At 37.7% G+C, this 18,493-nt stretch overlaps 1 protein-coding gene and 2 long non-coding RNA genes across 3 annotated transcripts; all 3 read left to right on the top strand.

The window, feature by feature from the left end:
• Nucleotides 1-1,825: 1,825 nt before the first annotated feature.
• LOC108671929 lies at nucleotides 1,826-3,447 on the top strand. The gene is made up of 3 exons (XR_001930859.1): nucleotides 1,826-1,864; nucleotides 2,181-2,302; nucleotides 3,402-3,447. It is a non-coding gene; the product is annotated as an uncharacterized LOC108671929 (long non-coding RNA).
• Nucleotides 3,448-4,677: 1,230 nt separating this feature from the next.
• On the top strand, nucleotides 4,678-9,249 carry LOC108671925. The gene is made up of 3 exons (XR_007156999.1): nucleotides 4,678-4,737; nucleotides 8,084-8,261; nucleotides 9,074-9,249. It is a non-coding gene; the product is annotated as an uncharacterized LOC108671925 (long non-coding RNA).
• Nucleotides 9,250-9,283: 34 nt separating this feature from the next.
• Nucleotides 9,284-12,321, top strand: LOC108671930. Its single transcript, XM_018159525.2, has 4 exons — nucleotides 9,284-9,349; nucleotides 10,721-10,891; nucleotides 11,213-11,333; nucleotides 12,058-12,321. The coding sequence occupies exons 1-3, from the start codon at nucleotides 9,284-9,286 to the stop codon at nucleotides 11,309-11,311; spliced, it is 336 nt and encodes a 111-aa protein (XP_018015014.2). The 3' UTR covers nucleotides 11,312-11,333; nucleotides 12,058-12,321.
• The last annotated feature ends 6,172 nt before the right edge of the window (nucleotides 12,322-18,493 follow it).

The following is an 18,493-nucleotide window of genomic DNA, read 5'->3' on the forward strand; positions in this document are numbered from 1 at the left end:
GTTCCTGTCTTTTTAGCGCTGGTATAATTTTCACTGCTTGGCATTAAAATAAACTACAAACTATGCGGTTTGGTATCGAAATTGAAATGGTGAACTGAACACCTAAACGTTTTTTTTTATTTAAAGTTATTGCATTGAATTTGAGGATGTTCTTAAGGACACTTTTAGTGACTCTCTACAAATTGTCTTTCAGTAAAAAATGTGTTACATGTATTATTTCTCTTATTACTTCTTTGCTTCTGTGGCGGCCGATTTTGAATGTATTGTTTATCTTGGGCATTATCATATGATATTTTATAACGGAACAAGATTGTCATTTTAACAAAGTAAAATTGCAGTAGCTTTTTTGAAATGCGGTTACAGTGTTTTTGTTGCTACTACGATGTAATCGCAGTATGTATTTGGAGAAAACTTTTAAATGTCATTCACGATGTCGTTTCAAGATGACGTGAGCCACGACGTTTTGCGCAGTATTGCCATGTTTATCTGCTGACGTATATATTCCGCTGTACTCCGTAATCGAAATTTTCATAGCATTTTTATCTTCAGTTATTGAAAATTAGAAATATTCCTTGCATTTAGTTCATTGATGTTATTTTTATAAATTACTCATGACCTTATTTCGTCGCTTGTTTTTTACCTATTTCGTTAGCTTTGTAACGTTACTTCGCATTGTTCAACGAATCAGTGCTAAATATTTGTGAACTCTATAAATAAACTATATATCTAAAATTGTATTTATTTCATCCATATTTTTGGTTAAGTTGTTGGGCAAATGAATTTCAATGTGTAAGACAAATTTCTTACATTTGAGCCATCATTTACACCAAAACGTTGATAATTGCATAGTTATTTAACGGTGAACATATCATGTTTTTTTTCCAACATTGTTTCGTCCAAGTCTCCGCGTGTTGTCATCCGCTAGAAGTCGCAGACGGTCATCCTAGCTCCTCTAATCGCAGTCATCCGCCACTAGTCGCAGTCATCCTCCACTATTTGCAGTCATCCTCCTCTAATCGCAGTCATCCGCCACTAGTCGCAGTCATCCTCCACTATTTGCAGTCATCCTCCACTAATTGCAGTCATCCTCCACTATTTGCAGTCATCCTCCACTGTTTGCAGTCATCCTCCACTAATCGCAGTCATCCGCCACTAGTCGCAGTCATCCGCCATGTCATCCTCTACTGGATGCAGTCACTCCTCACTAGTCGCAGTCGTCACTTGCAGTACAAGTACCCTAACAACTGATAACGTATCCTTGTACGGCGTGGTGCTTGGTTTGATAAGCTTCATATGCGGCAGCGAGATGCCACAACCTCAGTAACCATCCTGGGTTCAGCTGACACTCTCGATGATTGGAGTTTGACTGCGTTGCTATAATTCTCTCTATAACGCTGCTTCAGAAGTTTTCACCTTTTAATTGTTAATTTCTCACACTATTTTCGAAGTCTTTTGCACTTGTCAGAATAATTTTGACTTTATTGGTACATTAGAACGAGATTCAATCTATTTGATTTCGCTAATCGCGTATTACCTTTTATCCTCTCCATGAGATGTTGTGTTGGTTCCTCTGATCAATGGTGGCTCCTGCATTCGATAAATTGTGAGATACGCAAATAATATTATTTAATTCGAATTTGAAGCTTAAGGGGATCGGCTACTCTAAAATTTGAAAATTTTGAGTTTTTCTGTTTCTTATCTCATCTTAAAGGTTGTTTTCTTGCGCATCGAACGGTATAAGTATCGTCCCTGTACGTCGAAAAATGACTTTGTGACAGCTCCTCAAAGGGAGGCGGGTTTTAGGTCCCTTAACAAAACTCTACGAACTGCAGAATCATCCCTGTTGTGGATATCGCAACAATTAGTGAGTTTCTTAACAAATATCTGAAAATAGATATCGTTTCTTGTGATTTGTAGGGTCTCACTTTAACTATAAGATTAAATACCGTTTCCTGAAAGTCGAGTTCAGTGGCAATTTCTCATTTCATTCATAAATTGAATTTTTATGGCTCTCACTGGCATATGCAAGAATAGGCATGGATTTGATGGATAGTTTCTCTCAATTTAAATTTGTTAGTATTTCATAACGACGAATAGTATTGAATACCTACGAGCTAAAATAATGATAAAGCTATTCGATGAATGTTCATTAAAGAAAAATTTCGTTCATTTGTTATCAGGAAAAACTACTGACGCTGAAAGTCCAGCGGTTGATTTGCTGCGCATTGGTCGGCAGCTGACACATGCTTGCGCCAACATCGGCTTCGTGTACATCACCGGCCACGGGATACCAGAAAGTCTGGTAAATTCATCGTATGTCCATTGGTAGCCCACAGGTGCTGGGCTAAATAAACAACGGTCACATTAAAATATTTCATTACTATTAATTCACCTAAAGAACTTTCATCCCACATGAGAGATATTTCAGCGGTCATTTAACATCTTCTGTTCTCCGGGCTGCTCTACGCAAGACACGTGACGCAGCCCCAAGTCTACGTTCATACTGCTACTTCTTTCCTACCCTCAATCTCTGACCTCGATTCCTGTACTTCTAAAATGTTCCTACAATTCTAACACTGATTAATTATAAATCAACCATACATATTCAGCACGAGCCTAATGCATAAATTATAAAATTTAATCCAATTCCTCTGCAGCACGACCTATACAATATCATGGTATATAAATTATTCAGATAGGATGCAATAATAATGCGTCGTAATCCATACCGATCGATATAACGGTTATTCGATAACGTAGGTGAACTAATAATGAAGTGATTTTTATCACTTTTACTTTCATATCCTCCTCGTTAGTAGAAATCACTAAACTGTAGAAATTATTATTGAAGTACGTTGCCTCTCACTATTTGATTTATTAACATTTATCATCGACGTACATATGTGTATCATAAAATCGCATTAAAATCTTTGCTAACATAAAATTATGCATGAGTTGACAGTAAATATGAAGGACTGCAATGTAAAAGACTATAAATGCTACAATTTAATTTATTAGCAGCTTAGAAATATTTCAGCTTGATTTGCTCGATAAAACACTAGTTTTATTCCAATATAAATAATCAACTGGTACCAGGTAATTTTGAATAAGGTTTAGTGATGATACGACTTCTTCTCTTAACCTGAATTTGCTAGGTGAAAATAAATAAACAAGAGCGCCATTGTATAACTAGCGTTAAATGAGTACATTTTCTTGTCTAGAGTGTGGTTTTTGATTAGACATAAAACCATGATTTGAACTCCATTTCATTCGTATTCGAGGCCCTGGTAACAAAGATTACCAAGTGTTTATTAAGAAGGATTGATTGGAGAAAATAGATTATTGCAAGCCCCATTTTCCACTGAACAGTTCTATTAATTAAATAAATTATTTTATTCTAGATCGAGAAAGCGTTCAGCAGCACTGGCAAGTTCTTTGAACTGTCCCTGGCAGTGAAGGAAAAGTACGACAGACTGGGCGGTCTGTCTTGCCGTAGACCGGCAAAAGTGAGAATCCTAAATGGTCATGTAAAACATACAATATGTTACGCTTATGTAATCTGACAATCTACGACGCTATAAGTTTCTTATCAACGGTGGGAATTTGACGATAATTTGCGAATCGTAGATAAGGTAGGATTTTTTTTGTCTCTTAGAGTAGAGTGCCTCGCCGTAACGAATTTTCGTTCCCTTTACTCAGGCTGGGAGGCGACTCCAAGAAACACGAGTTGCGCGAGAGTTTCGATGTATAGAATTTTGCTTTAACCGCTACCCTGACGAAGAGATCCCCGACTTCGGCGCCTCCGTCGTCCACGTCATGACGGCGCTGGACGAACTCAGCGACAAACACATCCTGGCTCTCCAGTCTGGCCTTGGTGAGTCATCTCATTAATTTTGAGAATGGCGAGAGGCTCAAGAATTTATTGCTAACAAATGAAACGACCCGATTAATTGTCTATGAATGAGATTTAGAGGCGTGTTAGTCTGAATTGTGTAATAATTGGACCATTGGCATAACTTCTCAGGAAAATCTCTCCCACTAGACAAATAAACTCAGTTTCAGCCCTGGATTTGCTTTGGCTCTAGTTAGGTGCTTGTTTACTTTAGGATCTCATTTGTATTGATGAACCGCGAGTTCGACGAGTTTCAATCATATTCAACAATTAATAAACTCAAACTTCCCTACCGTGCTTACAGTCGTTCGGTGCAGGAGTGGAAAACAACTTCCTGGTTAAAGCTCACTCGAGAAAGAGGGAGCCTACCAGCAACCATACCCTCATGAGGATCCTTTACTACCCGCCCGTGCCCTCACATCGTCCTGAGGGCACCATGGGATGCGGCGCCCACACAGACTACGGCACTATCACCCTCCTCCTGCAGGACGGCCTCGGCGGCCTCGAGGTGCTCTGCTCTCGCGAGACACTGAGAGTCTGACGTGCAAGAATGAAAGTGATATATTTGTTCATTTGCGTTTAAGATATAGGCAAAATTTTGCTTTAAGGTAACCTTGTTGAGGTCATGTACGTCTGCCACCCTCCATGGAAGAGAGTTTGAAAAAATATGCTGTGCGTATAAGTTTTATTTCTCTAATCAACCATGTTTTGAAATTCATATTCATCATTTAATAGGTAAAAACCCGGAGTGGGGCTTGGGTGCCAGTGCCCCCACTCGAGGGCGCCGTGCTGTGAACGTAGCCGACCTACTCCAACGGTGGACCAACAACCAACTCATCGCCACGGTAATGAATAGTTTGGTTGCATCCTTGCATAGCTCAAGCAACAACCAACTCATTACCACGATAATGAATAGAATAGTTTGGTTGCTTCATTGCATTGCGCAAGCAACGACCATGACATGGATAAATTGGTTGCAGCATTGCATAGCTCCAGCAACAACCAACTCATCACCACGGTAATGAATAGTTTGGTTGCGTCATTGCATAACTCAAGCAGACACCAACTCAACGTACGCCACTGTAATGAGGAGTTTGGTTGCATCCTAGCATAGCTCAAGCAACAACCAACTCATCGCTTCGGTAATGTGGAGTTTGGTTGCATCCTAGTGCAACCGGAAACACCGCCGCGAAGTCGAAATAATTACGGGTAGCGTGCTGACTTGGTGGTGACTTCTTTATTGGTTTAAATACAAGGACTAAAATATCGCTCTTTGGTCCGGCTCTAAATTACCTTGCGTTGGAGAGAGGAGGAATGAACAGGAGGAACTTTTCGTAGTAAATTGGTGATCTTCAGGCGATGCGCAAATTCTACTGTACAAGGGCACACATTTTATTATTCGCTAAAAGTCCATAAGCTCCGGGCGACAGAATCTCAACTTCAGGGATACAACGTTGATGAGTCCCAATACATTGTCGAGAACCACAAAAGCGGATAGCATAGCAAGGGTACAGGTTCATACTGCACCACAATGCTGACAAGTTGTAATGATCTGGAGTACGAGCCCTAATACACTGCCAAAAACACAAAAATGAACAGCAAGGGTACAGGTATGAGCTGAATCACAATGCTAACAACCAGCTGCAATGACCGAGGGTACGAGCATTAAGACAGTGCCAAATTCCGATTACTCCCGAGCGTGGAAGGTATTAATTCCCGCGAAACGAGAAGCTCAAACGGTACGGCAGATGCTGAAACAGAACGCTGATATACATACTCTACTCGAGTGTGGAAGTTATTAGTCCCCACGACACGAGACGTGCTCGGCACCGGAATAATCCGTGCTAGAGCGCTACCAGCAACTGAAACTAGCCAAGAAATCCAACAGCGCCGAAATTACTCCTCTATAGGGGATATCTTCCCGTGATATCTCCAGAACTAAGGGTGGGTCTCGGAAGCTCAGATCTGGCTCTCGCCATTAGAGTCAAGACGACCGGGCCCCCACCCAGTTCCACTGAGCACACACAATTCGCCCGCAATGGATAACTCAAGTAAAGTGACATCACAATAGTACCTAGTTTACAGCGCAACAAAATGGACTAGCTTCATAATATAGGCACAAAAAACAATATAATACAATACAATATAGCAACCATAGTTTTAATCCTTTGGCGAACTAATCACAAGTTATTAGTCGAATCAATTCTGAGGAGACTGAGCTCTCCATCGTCCAAGACCACCGAGGGGAATAAACGCGCACCCGTTCGAGGCTACCAGCTGACTCAACCAATCACGATGTAGCTACAAGTCATTAAGGCTCGTCCCAAGACGCTAATTACTAAATCGTATGAATTAACAAAATAATATTACAGTTAAACAAGATTTCAAATCCAAGTCATAAAATAAATATATTCACGCATTACTAAGTGGTATTCAAACGCAATATATAATATCAAAACTCGAATCCTTAAATGAAGTTGAATCTTCCAAGTCCAGCCAATACTACGTTTATATAAATATTTTTCACAAAAGTCGCGTTCCGTCACATTTGCATTGCTCTAGATTCTAGAAGAAGACAAGAATCACCAAAGAATGATGCCGTATGTGAGCATCAAGGAAGCCAGATACTTACATTTTAAATTGAATCATAATGACTTACTAGCAGGAAATTATTCATCTTAGTGGATGGAATTCGATCCCACTGCTAAATTTAGTTTATTAGCTTAGGCGATGTATGGAATGAGCCTAGTATTATCGTCTCCACTTAGTGATCACTTGGGTATATCTGGGATATCTACTGTTAAATTCTGTCAATAATTGCAGGAATATACGCATTCCTAAGAATGAAGTTCATTGTGAATGACGTAACTGGAAAATAAAATACTTAAAAATTTTTTTTTTTTAAACCATGTTTTTCTTGTGGACTAAAAAGTAGAAAAAAACGGCTCGCCCCAAAAAACGTGGGTCGGGCAGATTTATGATTAAAGCGAAAAGCACACAACACACGAATTTTGGAAATTTACCAGATAGATACGGGAACAACAATGTATCCCCTCGAATACAATTTTCTATACAACTTCGAAAAGAATTTTCTTTCGTGCATTTGCGTGGCCAACTGAAATAAAATGAATATTATGTGGGTCAAGTCAAGTAAATTGGCTCGCAACAACGTTTTTCATGTGTAGCAACGGAATAAAAAGGAGAAAATAAAATACTTAAAAAAACTGTTTTAAAAAACACGTTGTTCTTGTGGACTAAAAAGTAGGAAATAAATTATGGCTCGCCTCAAAAAACGTGGGTCGGGCTGTACGTTCACCATCAAATTTCCAAAATTCGTGTGTTGTGTGCCTTTCGCTTTAATCATAAAACTGCCAGACACACGTTTTTTGGGGCGAGCCATAATTTATTTCCTACTTTTTAGTCCACAAGAAAAGCGTGGTTTTTTAAAAAGTTTTTTTTTTAAGTATTTTATTAATTTGAAGTAAGCTCTTATAGATATATAATTATTTGTTATATTTTATTTGTGTGTGCGTGTGTGCTTGTTTGAGTCATGTCACTGCATATATACATGTCAGGATGCGCACCCACGATACACATCAGCTCGAAATTTTTATTTTGAGCAAAGATTTGAAGGAAGCAAAGATTTGACTAAAAATTAAAATTTGATAACTTAATTTGAAGAGTCAAAAATATTTTTTTCGTATTATAAAAAGGAGTTGAGCGGGAATTCCTTGTAAAATGTGAATTGTAACTTTGAACTGGACTTGCTTTAATTAGCAAGCATTAATTGTATTTGTTTTAATGGGATTAACGTCGGCTATCTTGCTGGTTAGTCAATATTTTAACTTTGAATATTATTTTAAAGCATGACATACGTAGCTTATATGAGCTCAGTTTCTGAACAATACAAGTATAAAATGATGAATTTTGGCTAGAATGATCAGGAAATGAGACTATGATTATCAAAAGTTGAATAATTCAACTATGAACAATATTTTACCCCTTTTTATTTCTTTGCATGGATTTATGCGTGAAAGCACACTGTAAGTTCCTATGAATTACATCGACCGATTGAATTTCGCTGCGAGACTCTGATTGAATAAAGACCTACCATGTTTATTTATGAGTTTATCCATTACCACTCTATGAGTAAAAAACTTATTGAAGATTAATTTATATTCGTATTTTTAGACTGACGGATCCACTACCATTTAGAAGACGACCTGTCAGTCCTCACTCGACTACCCTGCCTGCGCTGACCAACGTCTGGGACTTGAATGAACTTCTGGAGATCCCGACGGGGCACTGCGATAAACTGGCGGATATCGGAGGGACCTGGATGTGTAGAGCCTTTGATGGAGACAAAGATGTGAGGAACCTCGAGTGCTTTGTTTTTATCAAGGCCTCAACCTGCTACTGTAGAAAATGTATGCTGATTCGAAGTAACGTGAAGGAAAGGTTTCCATGCACCAATACTGAGATCTGGACCAGTAAAGAAGTTCGAGGATGAGTCCTGATGCCTATTATATATAGCTTGCTTACACAAAATTAAATTACCTCTGACTCTGGTCAAGCCTAGGCTATGATGTTTAATTACAGATAACACTGTTCTAATACCGGGAATGATATTCCTGTTCAGATACTAATTTTGTTTGATCGTTGTTGACACAGCAATTCCGCGATTAACACGAAGATTCCGGCTGCAATTTGGCATTAGGGATTTCAAATTTTGTAAGAAAACATTTATATGAATGATGAGTTTTAAACTAAAGCGTAACCATTAGTGAACATCAGCATGGTTTTGAACCGCGGTCTAACCTTTGGAAGTTGCACATTTTACTGTTGGTCTAACCTGTAGCAGTTACACATTTTTTTCCGAATTTACAGCTCTTGAATGTTGGCGTCACTAATTGCACCGGGTAAGCATTGTTTGCCCGCTTTGTTCATTTCAACCACGTGCAGTTGTGTTTACCAAGTCTGCTCTCAAGCAAACAATTTTAGTACTAGTAAATATACAGAAACTTATTAATGATTACTAGGATTATAGCTGGTGTATGGAGAAAAGTATCACGCTCTGCACAGGCATGCAGTCTTTTAATGTTTGTTTAAGCATTTCGCAGGCAAAATACTGTAGGAATTATCGTACCTAAACTTAGGAATTATTAATTACTTGTACATCAGGTATGTTTGGACCCGTGGTACACACCCGCCTACAACTCGTGCCTGATTTACTCGTTTGGTGTCGGCAACGACATCACATTTGAGAAGATCATGTCCGACCTCTGGGGCTGTCACGTCTTCCTGCACGACCACACTGTCAACCACACCCAGACAATGGAATGGAAAAAATATGGTTTAAAGTTTAATCCAGTTGAAATTTGTTCATGAACTATGCTAGCAGACGGAAGTTTGCATAGGTTTCCTAATCTGCAGCTTCTTTTCTTCAGATTAGTGCGGGTACTAATTTCTAATTCAGGAAACAACTTAAACAGTAAACAACTTGACAACTTAACCAGTAAAAACCCTCGAAAAAAGTATTGCTAAAAATGCAAAAAAGAACCCGAAAGCCTTCTTTTTGTACGCTAGCTCGAAGTGCAAGATGAAGGACGCTATTTCTGATTTGAAAGTAGATCAGCGAAAGATATCCTCTGATGAGGGCAAAGCCAACGTTCTTAATCATTTTTTCAGTAGCGTATTCCCTGAAGAGGACTTGAACAGTATTCCAGCAATTGAGGAGCGCCCAGTCGGCTCTAAATTAACAAGCTTTGAAATACAAGAAGAAGAGTTTCTCAAGCGCCTTATCGCTGTAAATCCAAACAAGTCATGTGGACCAGACGGCTTCCACCCCAGATTAATGATGTCGAAGTCGACAACGGAAAAGGATTTAGGAGTTAATATCGACAATGAGTTGAAATTTTCTAAGCATATTGAAGGTCAAGTTAATAAAGCCAATAAACGACTTGGACTGATCAGACGCTCTTTCGAGTTCCTAGATGCAGAAACAATGAAGCAATTGTTTGTTGCTGTCGCGCACCCGAACCTAGAGTTTGAAAACGTGTGGTCACCGAAATTTGAAAATGACAAAAATTTAGTAGAGAGTGTTCAAAGACGCGCAACAAGGATAGTTCCGGGTTTGAAAGGCAAGTCCTATGAGGATAGATTAAAGATTATGAAGCTTCCAAGCCTCCGTTATCGACGTCTGCGTGGGGACCTCATTGAAGTATACATACAAGTATACTCATGGCTTTTACAAGGTGCCAGAAGGATTACTAGAATTTGAAACAAGAACCAACACTAGGGGCCACGGCTATAAACTAAAAAAACAGCGTTGGAACACATCCATGCGACAACATTTCTTCTCGCTTCGAGTCACCGACATGTGGGACAGCCTCCCTGATAGCATCGTTGTCGCTCTGAAACAGACTAGACGAAGCTATGCAGGAGCATATGTTCAGTCTTAAAATGCCTAGTAAATTACGGACCAGGCAACAAGTCCAGCAGCTAACTCAAGCAATCGTCAACTATGGAAAGATCGGGTTCCAAAGGCCGGATCCCTTGTGAATCAAGTCACGAAAAGTTCAAGAATCGGCAACAGGCCATGGCCGGGCCTATTTCTTCAACGCCGACACTTCTATTCTATTCTATTCTTAACACTTCAGAACGTTGTACTTCCTATAATTTAGAATGAAATTTCTAATCGTTTTGCCTTCATTATTTTTAGTCTATTAGAATATTGAAATTATCACATTCTTCTCATGCTATTACATAACCAATTTAGTAATATGAGATGATCGGTCTTTTGAATAAGTGTAACGAATTCGGTCACAGGATTTCTTCGGACCTCGCCTCGTCCACCGGCCGTGGGGCATCGCCAACGTCAGCCACGTCGACGACGACGGCCGGACGTTGGTGACGTACAAAGACGCTCTCGCGGCCAACGGTCACGTCGGCGCCCAGGTGCACTACCTCAAGATCGACATCGAGGAACAAGAATATCATGTTAGTGCAACTTGTAAGAAGTGAACAGTGAATATTTATATCGTAAAAATTCAAATTTAACTAATAAAATTCACACAAGCCAAACTAACGCTTAATTCATTACGTGCCAAATTTGATAGCTGCCACAAGTTCCTGCACTACTTTTTGTGATGGAATATATACTCACTAGATATAATGTAATGATTATTCAACCTTGTCATTCATGAGTTCGCACCGAAAGATGATCTGGATAGAAGGCCGAAAGATACTCCAATGCACCAATAGTACATCAAGGAAATTCATCAGCGTTGTTATGTCGAATTGTTTGTATGTCATCCATAGGTTTTACCTAACATATTTGACTCGGGCTTACTGGAGAACGTGTGGCAACTACACATGGAGATCCACAACTTCTGGAAGGAGTGGGAGTCATGCATCTGAACTATATATCCAGCGCAACAAGGTTTGTGCTGCGTTACATTGATTCAACAAGGCAAAATTAATTGTAATACATTATAGCACACCTGCAGTATAACCGTGCCATACAGTATAGCCATATATACAGTATAGTCATAGCCATACATACAGTATAGTCATACATACAGTATAGCCCTATGTTACATATACAGTAAAGCCATGCATCTATTGAGAGTATACCTTTTGGTACCTCGCTGGCCGTACATTTAACTGATCGATAACACGATCCAAGAAGTGCTGTCTCTTGGCACTCCATGCAGTTTCTTTATTTTGAATTGATATGGCTTCTGGTGATCTATTTTGTACCCAGATTAAACAAATTATCCGGTAATTCTCAGAGGTTTGGGTCTTTCCGAGGTTGTCAAGAATTCTTCTGCAAGTCGTTCTAGGAATCTTTATCCCCTATAGGAATATAAATCCTTCATCCTAAGAATCCATAAAGACCATGTCCTCAAACTAAATTCATAATTTCTGGAAAGACTTGAATCGCTCTTCACGCGACTTCCTAGATTATTATCTTGTGTTTACGGTAGTACGTACGAAACTGTACGGTATTACCAAACTCAAATAAGCTTCTAAAAACATTGAATTCTGTTCGCCAAATTAACATGAGTTTTGTAGGTTATGACCTTTAAATTTAACATCGGTTAGCATTAGAACAATGCATACATTCAGATGATTACTTTTACATACGTTGCCATTATTGACAGCTCGCGTACGAGATCTTAAGTGAGCTGGAGAACGCAGGGTTCCGGAGGGTGCGCGCTACGGTCAACAACCTTCAACGCTGGATAGATGAGCACGAGTGGGGAGGCTGGTGCTGCAGCGACGTGCTCTGGGTCAACGAGCGTATACGCAACCAAGCGTTGAGTCGGGATCGACTTCGACTGCTTTAAATTCTTTAAATTTGTATTTATTGTCGGGCGCTCAATTTGGCTCGAAATTAACACCAAAATAAAACAAATAAAAAAAACTTTAAAAAAACACGTTTTCTTAACGGACAAAAAAAGAAAACATTTACTCTTATAAAACATTTAAGTTATGTAAAATGTTATGTAATGTTATGTAAGAGTAAATGTTTTTCTTTTTTGTCCGTTAAGAAAACGTGGTTTTTTAAAGTTTTTTCAATTTGTTTTATTTCACTATTTTTAGTTTTGTAAAAACCAGAAAACGTGGTTCTTAAATAAAATGCATAAAAAAATTTTTAAAGACCACGTTACCACGTTTTTTGTTTTAGATGTTGTAAAATATTTCAACTGAAATACAAAAGACCAAGAGAATGAAAGCAAACAGAGATCAGTAGCTGCCGTAAAATTATTTTCTACTTTTGAGTCCACATGAAAAACGTGGTCTTTAAAAATTTTTTTATGCATTTTATTTTCTACTTTTTAGTTTTTTTAAGTATTATATTTTCTCCTTTTTTTTAGTCCGTTGCTACACATGAAAAACGTTGTTGCGAGCCAATTTACTTGACTTGACGTACGTATCGATGATACGCAGCGTATCATCGATATACGCAGTCTAAACACGAATATCCTCTCGAGGATGACGTGCATTTAAAGGTTCCCAAACCCCTGCATGTGAGTTCCTTTAGAGTTTATAACTACTGCAAAAAGGTCAACCATCCTACATAATATTAATTTTATTTCAGTTGGCCACGCAAATGCACGAAAGAAAATTCTCTTCGAAGTTCTGTAGATAATTGTATTCGAGGGGAAACATTGTTGTTCCCGTATTTATCTGGGTGCGTGGCTGTAATAAAGAATGGTTCGGTAATAATACGCCTGGAAACGTGCAACAAATTATTGATTATTGTATTGTTATCGGGAGCTGAGCTTCCCTAAAAGTTTCAGAGTGCTAGCTAGCGGGAAAGTTGGTGAAATATCTATTGCAAGATTTGATCATCACAGACAGAGGGACACGAAAGCGAGCTAAGAAAAACGTGGTAAAATATTTTTTTTTATTTATTTATTTTCTACTTTTTAGTTAGCAATTTTAGCAATTCGAATCAATTTCCAGGGTTGGCAAGTGTGGATGTTTGAGAAAAAACTTAATTACAAACCGTGAATTTTTAGTGTTTTTTTTTTACTTTTTAATTTAAAAAAAAAACAAATTTTATTTATTTATTATTTCTGATGACCAAATCTTGAATTGTTAGGTAGCATAAACATGCATGCCAAATTTCAACTCACTAGGATGTTTAAAAGTACTCTAAATTAAGGTTTGAATTTTTGATGACAGACACACACGAAACGAAGTCAAGAAAAAAGTGGTAACTAGTTTTAATCGGCCCATGATTTTCACTAGGAGCGTGCCCAAACTCTATGAAAAGGGCATGTATTGCAAATGATCAGTAATTTACTTAATTGATTCGCAAATATATGTATATGATATCTAATTTTCAAAACCAGAATATCCTAATGCCCCCTACATTTTAATATCAATACCAATAAACTAAAGCATCCTACATCTCACGATGTCTACCCTTAAAAACATGCGCTTCCCTTAAGCAACGTCAACATTGACAGCGTCAAACTGCGTGTGACAGGGACATAATCTCATTTTAAATAACACCCGACTAAGTGAGCTGGAGAACGCAGGGTTCCGGAGGGTGCGCGCCACGGTCAACAACCTTCAACGCTGGATAGATGAGCCCGAGTGGGGAGGCTGGTGCTGCAGCGACGTGCTCTGGGTCAACGAGCGTATACGCAACCAAGCATTGAGTCGGGATCGACTTCGACTGCTCTAAATTTTTATAATTTGTATTTATTGTCGGACGCACAATTTTGATCGAAATTAACAACAAAACTGCGTGCCCAAACGGTATGAGAAGGGCATGTATTGCAAATGGTCAGTAATTAACTTAATTAATTCGAAAAAATTTAGGTATATGATATCTAATTTTCAAAATGAAAGACCAGGCAGTTCAAAACTATACGCACTGGCTGCCATGCATTGTACTGATTAGAACTGTTAATTATTGTAATCTCAAATTAAAAATTCCTTTGATTATTTTACAACAACTTTTCATTTAATAAGGTTATTGTCGAGGCTCATTAAACAATAAATATATCGAAAAAATCTTAGGCAGTTGATCCTTGTTAAAATTTTATAAGAAGTTACCATTTTATTATAAAATGCTGATGTCACGAAATGTTTTAAATTGTATTGAATGTTGTTCAATACAGTATAACATTATTAAATATTTCTTAACCCAATTATTCCCGTATAACTCACGGTGAAAGTAAAATAAATCCATAGCTTTGTATTGGTGGGTTTGGAAGTTCGTCAGTTAGATGCACTCATGAATTGTAAACGAATCTTGCCAATGTAATTTAGATTCGAGTTCACTAATTTCAGATGCACCTCAATTTAATATGAGGTATTCTATTATCGTATATTATAATTCACCATCACAGTAATATTAAATCGTCATTCATACTTATTACCCGGGATAAACGCAGATTTCGTGTCACACAGCAGTCGATCAGATGTTGTGATTTTTTCAATACAACCAAGCCATTATATGCTATATTAATTCTAATGTTGTGCTGTGTTGTACTACAATGTACAGAACAGTAGTGCACTGTACTATACTGTACTGTGCATAGTATAAAAATAGTAATAGTAGTACTGTACTGTACTATTTATACAATATGAAACGATCGCATGGACTTGCACAGTGTTGTTGTTTTATCGGCACATGAAATTCTGGCTAAAAAACGGGGAACTTGTTATTAAAAAAAATGTTGGGTAGAACTTCCTCCTGGAAATGTTGAATTTTTGCTAGCTATCAAGGTAAATGAGTCAAATGGTTTTGAAAAACTTCCATGCAATCTGAACACTAAAGCTAAATGCACAAGAGGCATTTAGAATTTTTCTGCCTGTCAGGCAATTCATTCCGTGTTAAGTTATCATCACGGCTGCTTTCTAATGCCGTACAGACGCAATTTGGGACTTTCAATACGTTTTCGAGGGTCAAGTATCTAACTTGATGAATTGGTTGATGGCTCATTTTAGTGTTGACTTTTAAATTACGGTTCCCGTGTTCTTAAAAGAAAAAATGTTTAAGCACGGACCGAACTAAAGACGTAGCGCAATCAAGCTCACGAGGAGCAGAGAAGCGTTTATTTGCGAATTGGCAAAACAAACAGAATTGATGTCACACAGAAACAGAATTGGAGTCACATACGTTAATTGCATCAGTCAACTCTTCTTGATTTTAAGTAGCAAAATGAGGTAGTGATAAAACATTCTTAATTTTGTTAATGGATCCACAAAAAATGATTTTGATTTCGTAATCAAAGATCTCGCATCCACCAAACTTACGAGCTGACATGGGTCTATCCGATTATAAAGCATCTATGTTTATATACTTATTAATGGTTGCATTATTCAGGATCGTTTTCTACTGTTTTTAATAAACGAGAAATTCAATCTCCATTCATTTGAGTCTAATTACTTTAGTTTCATTGCTCCTGTTTCTGCACAGAACATACTTTTCCACACAATTCCTGAACGTTTATTTCTGTGAATAAAAATTGGGTAAGGAATTGATGGAAAATAAAATAAATAAAACAAACTTTTCAAAACCACGTTTTCTTAACGGACAAAAAAGAAAAACATTTACTCATACATAACATTCAAGTTATGTAAAATGTTATGTAATGTTGTGTAAGAGTAAATGTTTTTCTTTTTTGTCCGTTAAGAAAACGTGGTTTTTAAAAGTTTGCTTTATTTATTTTATTTCACTATTTTTAGTTTTGTAAAAACCAGAAAAACGAGGTTTTTAAAAATTATTTTTTAGATTTATTTAGTTTCTACTTTTTAGTTAGCAATTTTAGCAATTCAAATCAATTTCCAGGGTTGGCAAGTGTGGATGTTCGAGAAAAAACTCAATTCCAAACCGTGAATTTTTAGTGTTTATTTTATTTTTTAAATAAAAAAATTTTTTAAATTATTATTTCTGATGATCAAATCTTGAATTGTTAGGTAGCATAAACATGCATGCCAAATTTCAACTCACCAGGATGTTTAGAAGTACTCTAAATTAAGGTTTGAATTTTTGATGACAGACACGCACGAAACGAAGTCAAGAAAAAAAACGTGATAATAATTATGTTAAAATAAAGATGTAGAGAATGGAAAAAAATGTTAAATTAGTTAAGCGAGGATTTATTGAAAAAATATAACTCAGTACTCACGCCAGTGAGTGACAGAGAGCGCATTTTCTCGTCGACGAAAAATGTGAAGTCACGGACGGACAGACAGACGGACGGACATGACGAGAACAATTTGTGCATTTTTCCATAAATGAGAAAATGCGCTAAAAATAGGCTGGTTTGAATCAATTTTGCATTAATAAGACTTAAGAAATTCCGAGTAACCGTTGACTAGACACACATTCATTAAAATAAATCTCATAACATAACATAACATAACATATTGATGATATTGATCTCGGCGCTGAAGTGTAGGCCTGATGTGGCCTGTCGCCGATTCTTTTCCTTATCGTGCCTTGTTCACAGAATATCTAATATCATGTCATTTGACCGGATCTTTTCATGACTGACGAATAGTTTCAAATAGCTACTAGACTTCCACCGGGTTCAATATGGGGTTACTTTAGTTTAAATTTTACGTCGCAAAGAGACGGCTTAGTTATAGTACTCTGAAATGAATGTTTATGTCCGTATTTTAAGGTATCTTGGATATACAATGAGAGTCAGCTCGCCTGACGTCGAAGTTGCATGAGTAATTATGACAGCATTTGTTGCAGTTGCGGGCCATTTAAGATAACACCTAAAACTTAGTCATACGCATCCTTGTACAATTAATGAAGTAGATTCGACGGCTAAAGCCTGTTAATGCCCTTGTGTATTAATTACCAGCCATACAGCTTCTAATAAATTGTGTATTACTTACCAGCTATAAAGCCTCTGATAAATCATATATCTTTAAAGCATCTGATGAACCACGTCTCCTCACAGCATCTGAAAAAATCATGTCTCCTTACAGCATCTGATAAACCATGTCTATTCAAAGTATCTCAAAAACCATGTCTTCTGATGAAACATGTCTTCTTAATTACAGCATGTGATGAACAATTTCTCCTTACAGCATCTGATAAACCATGTCTTCTGATGAAACCATGTCTTCTTAATTACAGCATCTTATTAACAATGCATCCCTATATCGTCTATTAAACCATATCTTCTGCAGCATCTTATAGACCATGTCTCCTAATATAATAGAATAAAAGTGTCGGCACTGAAGAAATAGGCCCATGGCCTGTTGCCGATTCTTAAATTTTTCGTGACTGAATTCCTCAAGGGATCCGGTCTTTTGAACCCGATCTTACCATAAATGACGTTTGATTGAGATAGCTGCTGGACTTATTGCCTGGTCCGTAATTTGCTAGGCATTTTAAGACTGAACATATGCTCGTGCATAGCTTCGTCTAGTCTGTTCTTGAAGGCGTTCATACTCGGAGAGTCAACAATGCTGTCAGGGAGGCTGTTCCACATGTCGGTGACAGATAAACCATGCCTGGCAACTGATGAACCATGCCTCCTTATATATAAAGCATCTTATAAACAATGTATCAATACAGCAACTGATGAACCATGTCTTCTGCAGCATCTTATAAAAAATTTCTTCTTATAGCAATTGATAAACAATGTCTCTTTACAGCATCTGATATACCATGCCTCCTTATATCGTCCAATAAACTATGTCTTCTACCGCTTCTGATAAACGTTTTTCCCTCTAATTTAACAAATTTGAATAATACAATCTCTATTACCTATGCATGAAATACTTAAAATTTGCATGCTAATTATAAGTTCAGCAAATTTAACAGTAATATCGGCGTTGAAGAATAGGCCGGTTGACATTTCTCCCATTCCCATAATGCTCCATGGCCTTTCTTGGTACTGGCCTTTTGACCAGTTTTATTCAAAACTGAATTGAAGCTAAATAGCTTGGGACTTGGTAGTATCAAAAATGATGAAAGAAATTAGCATTCTTTGGTGTGCTTGTAAACAGAGGCGGGCACACTTCCGCTAACCGCTAATTAGCGAAACTAACTTGTTCCTTATCGGATTAGCTTCTCAGATAACTTTGAAAACCATTAGCGGTCCAATT

This window comes from Hyalella azteca, unplaced genomic scaffold, assembly GCF_000764305.2.
Source record: "Hyalella azteca isolate HAZT.00-mixed unplaced genomic scaffold, Hazt_2.0.2 contig12203, whole genome shotgun sequence".
In the NCBI taxonomy this organism is placed as follows: Eukaryota; Metazoa; Arthropoda; class Malacostraca; order Amphipoda; family Hyalellidae; genus Hyalella; species Hyalella azteca.

Excerpts from the sequence above, each read along its gene's own strand:
- LOC108671930 (XM_018159525.2), top strand. The coding sequence starts at position 9,284 with ATGCTAGCAGACGGAAGTTTGCATAGGTTTCCTAATCTGCAGCTTCTT. Across the intron at positions 9,350-10,720 it reads TTTTCTTCAGATTAGTGCGG|GATTTCTTCGGACCTCGCCT; the intron begins GTACTAATTTCT and ends ATTCGGTCACAG. Across the intron at positions 10,892-11,212 it reads TCGAGGAACAAGAATATCAT|GTTTTACCTAACATATTTGA; the intron begins GTTAGTGCAACT and ends TGTCATCCATAG.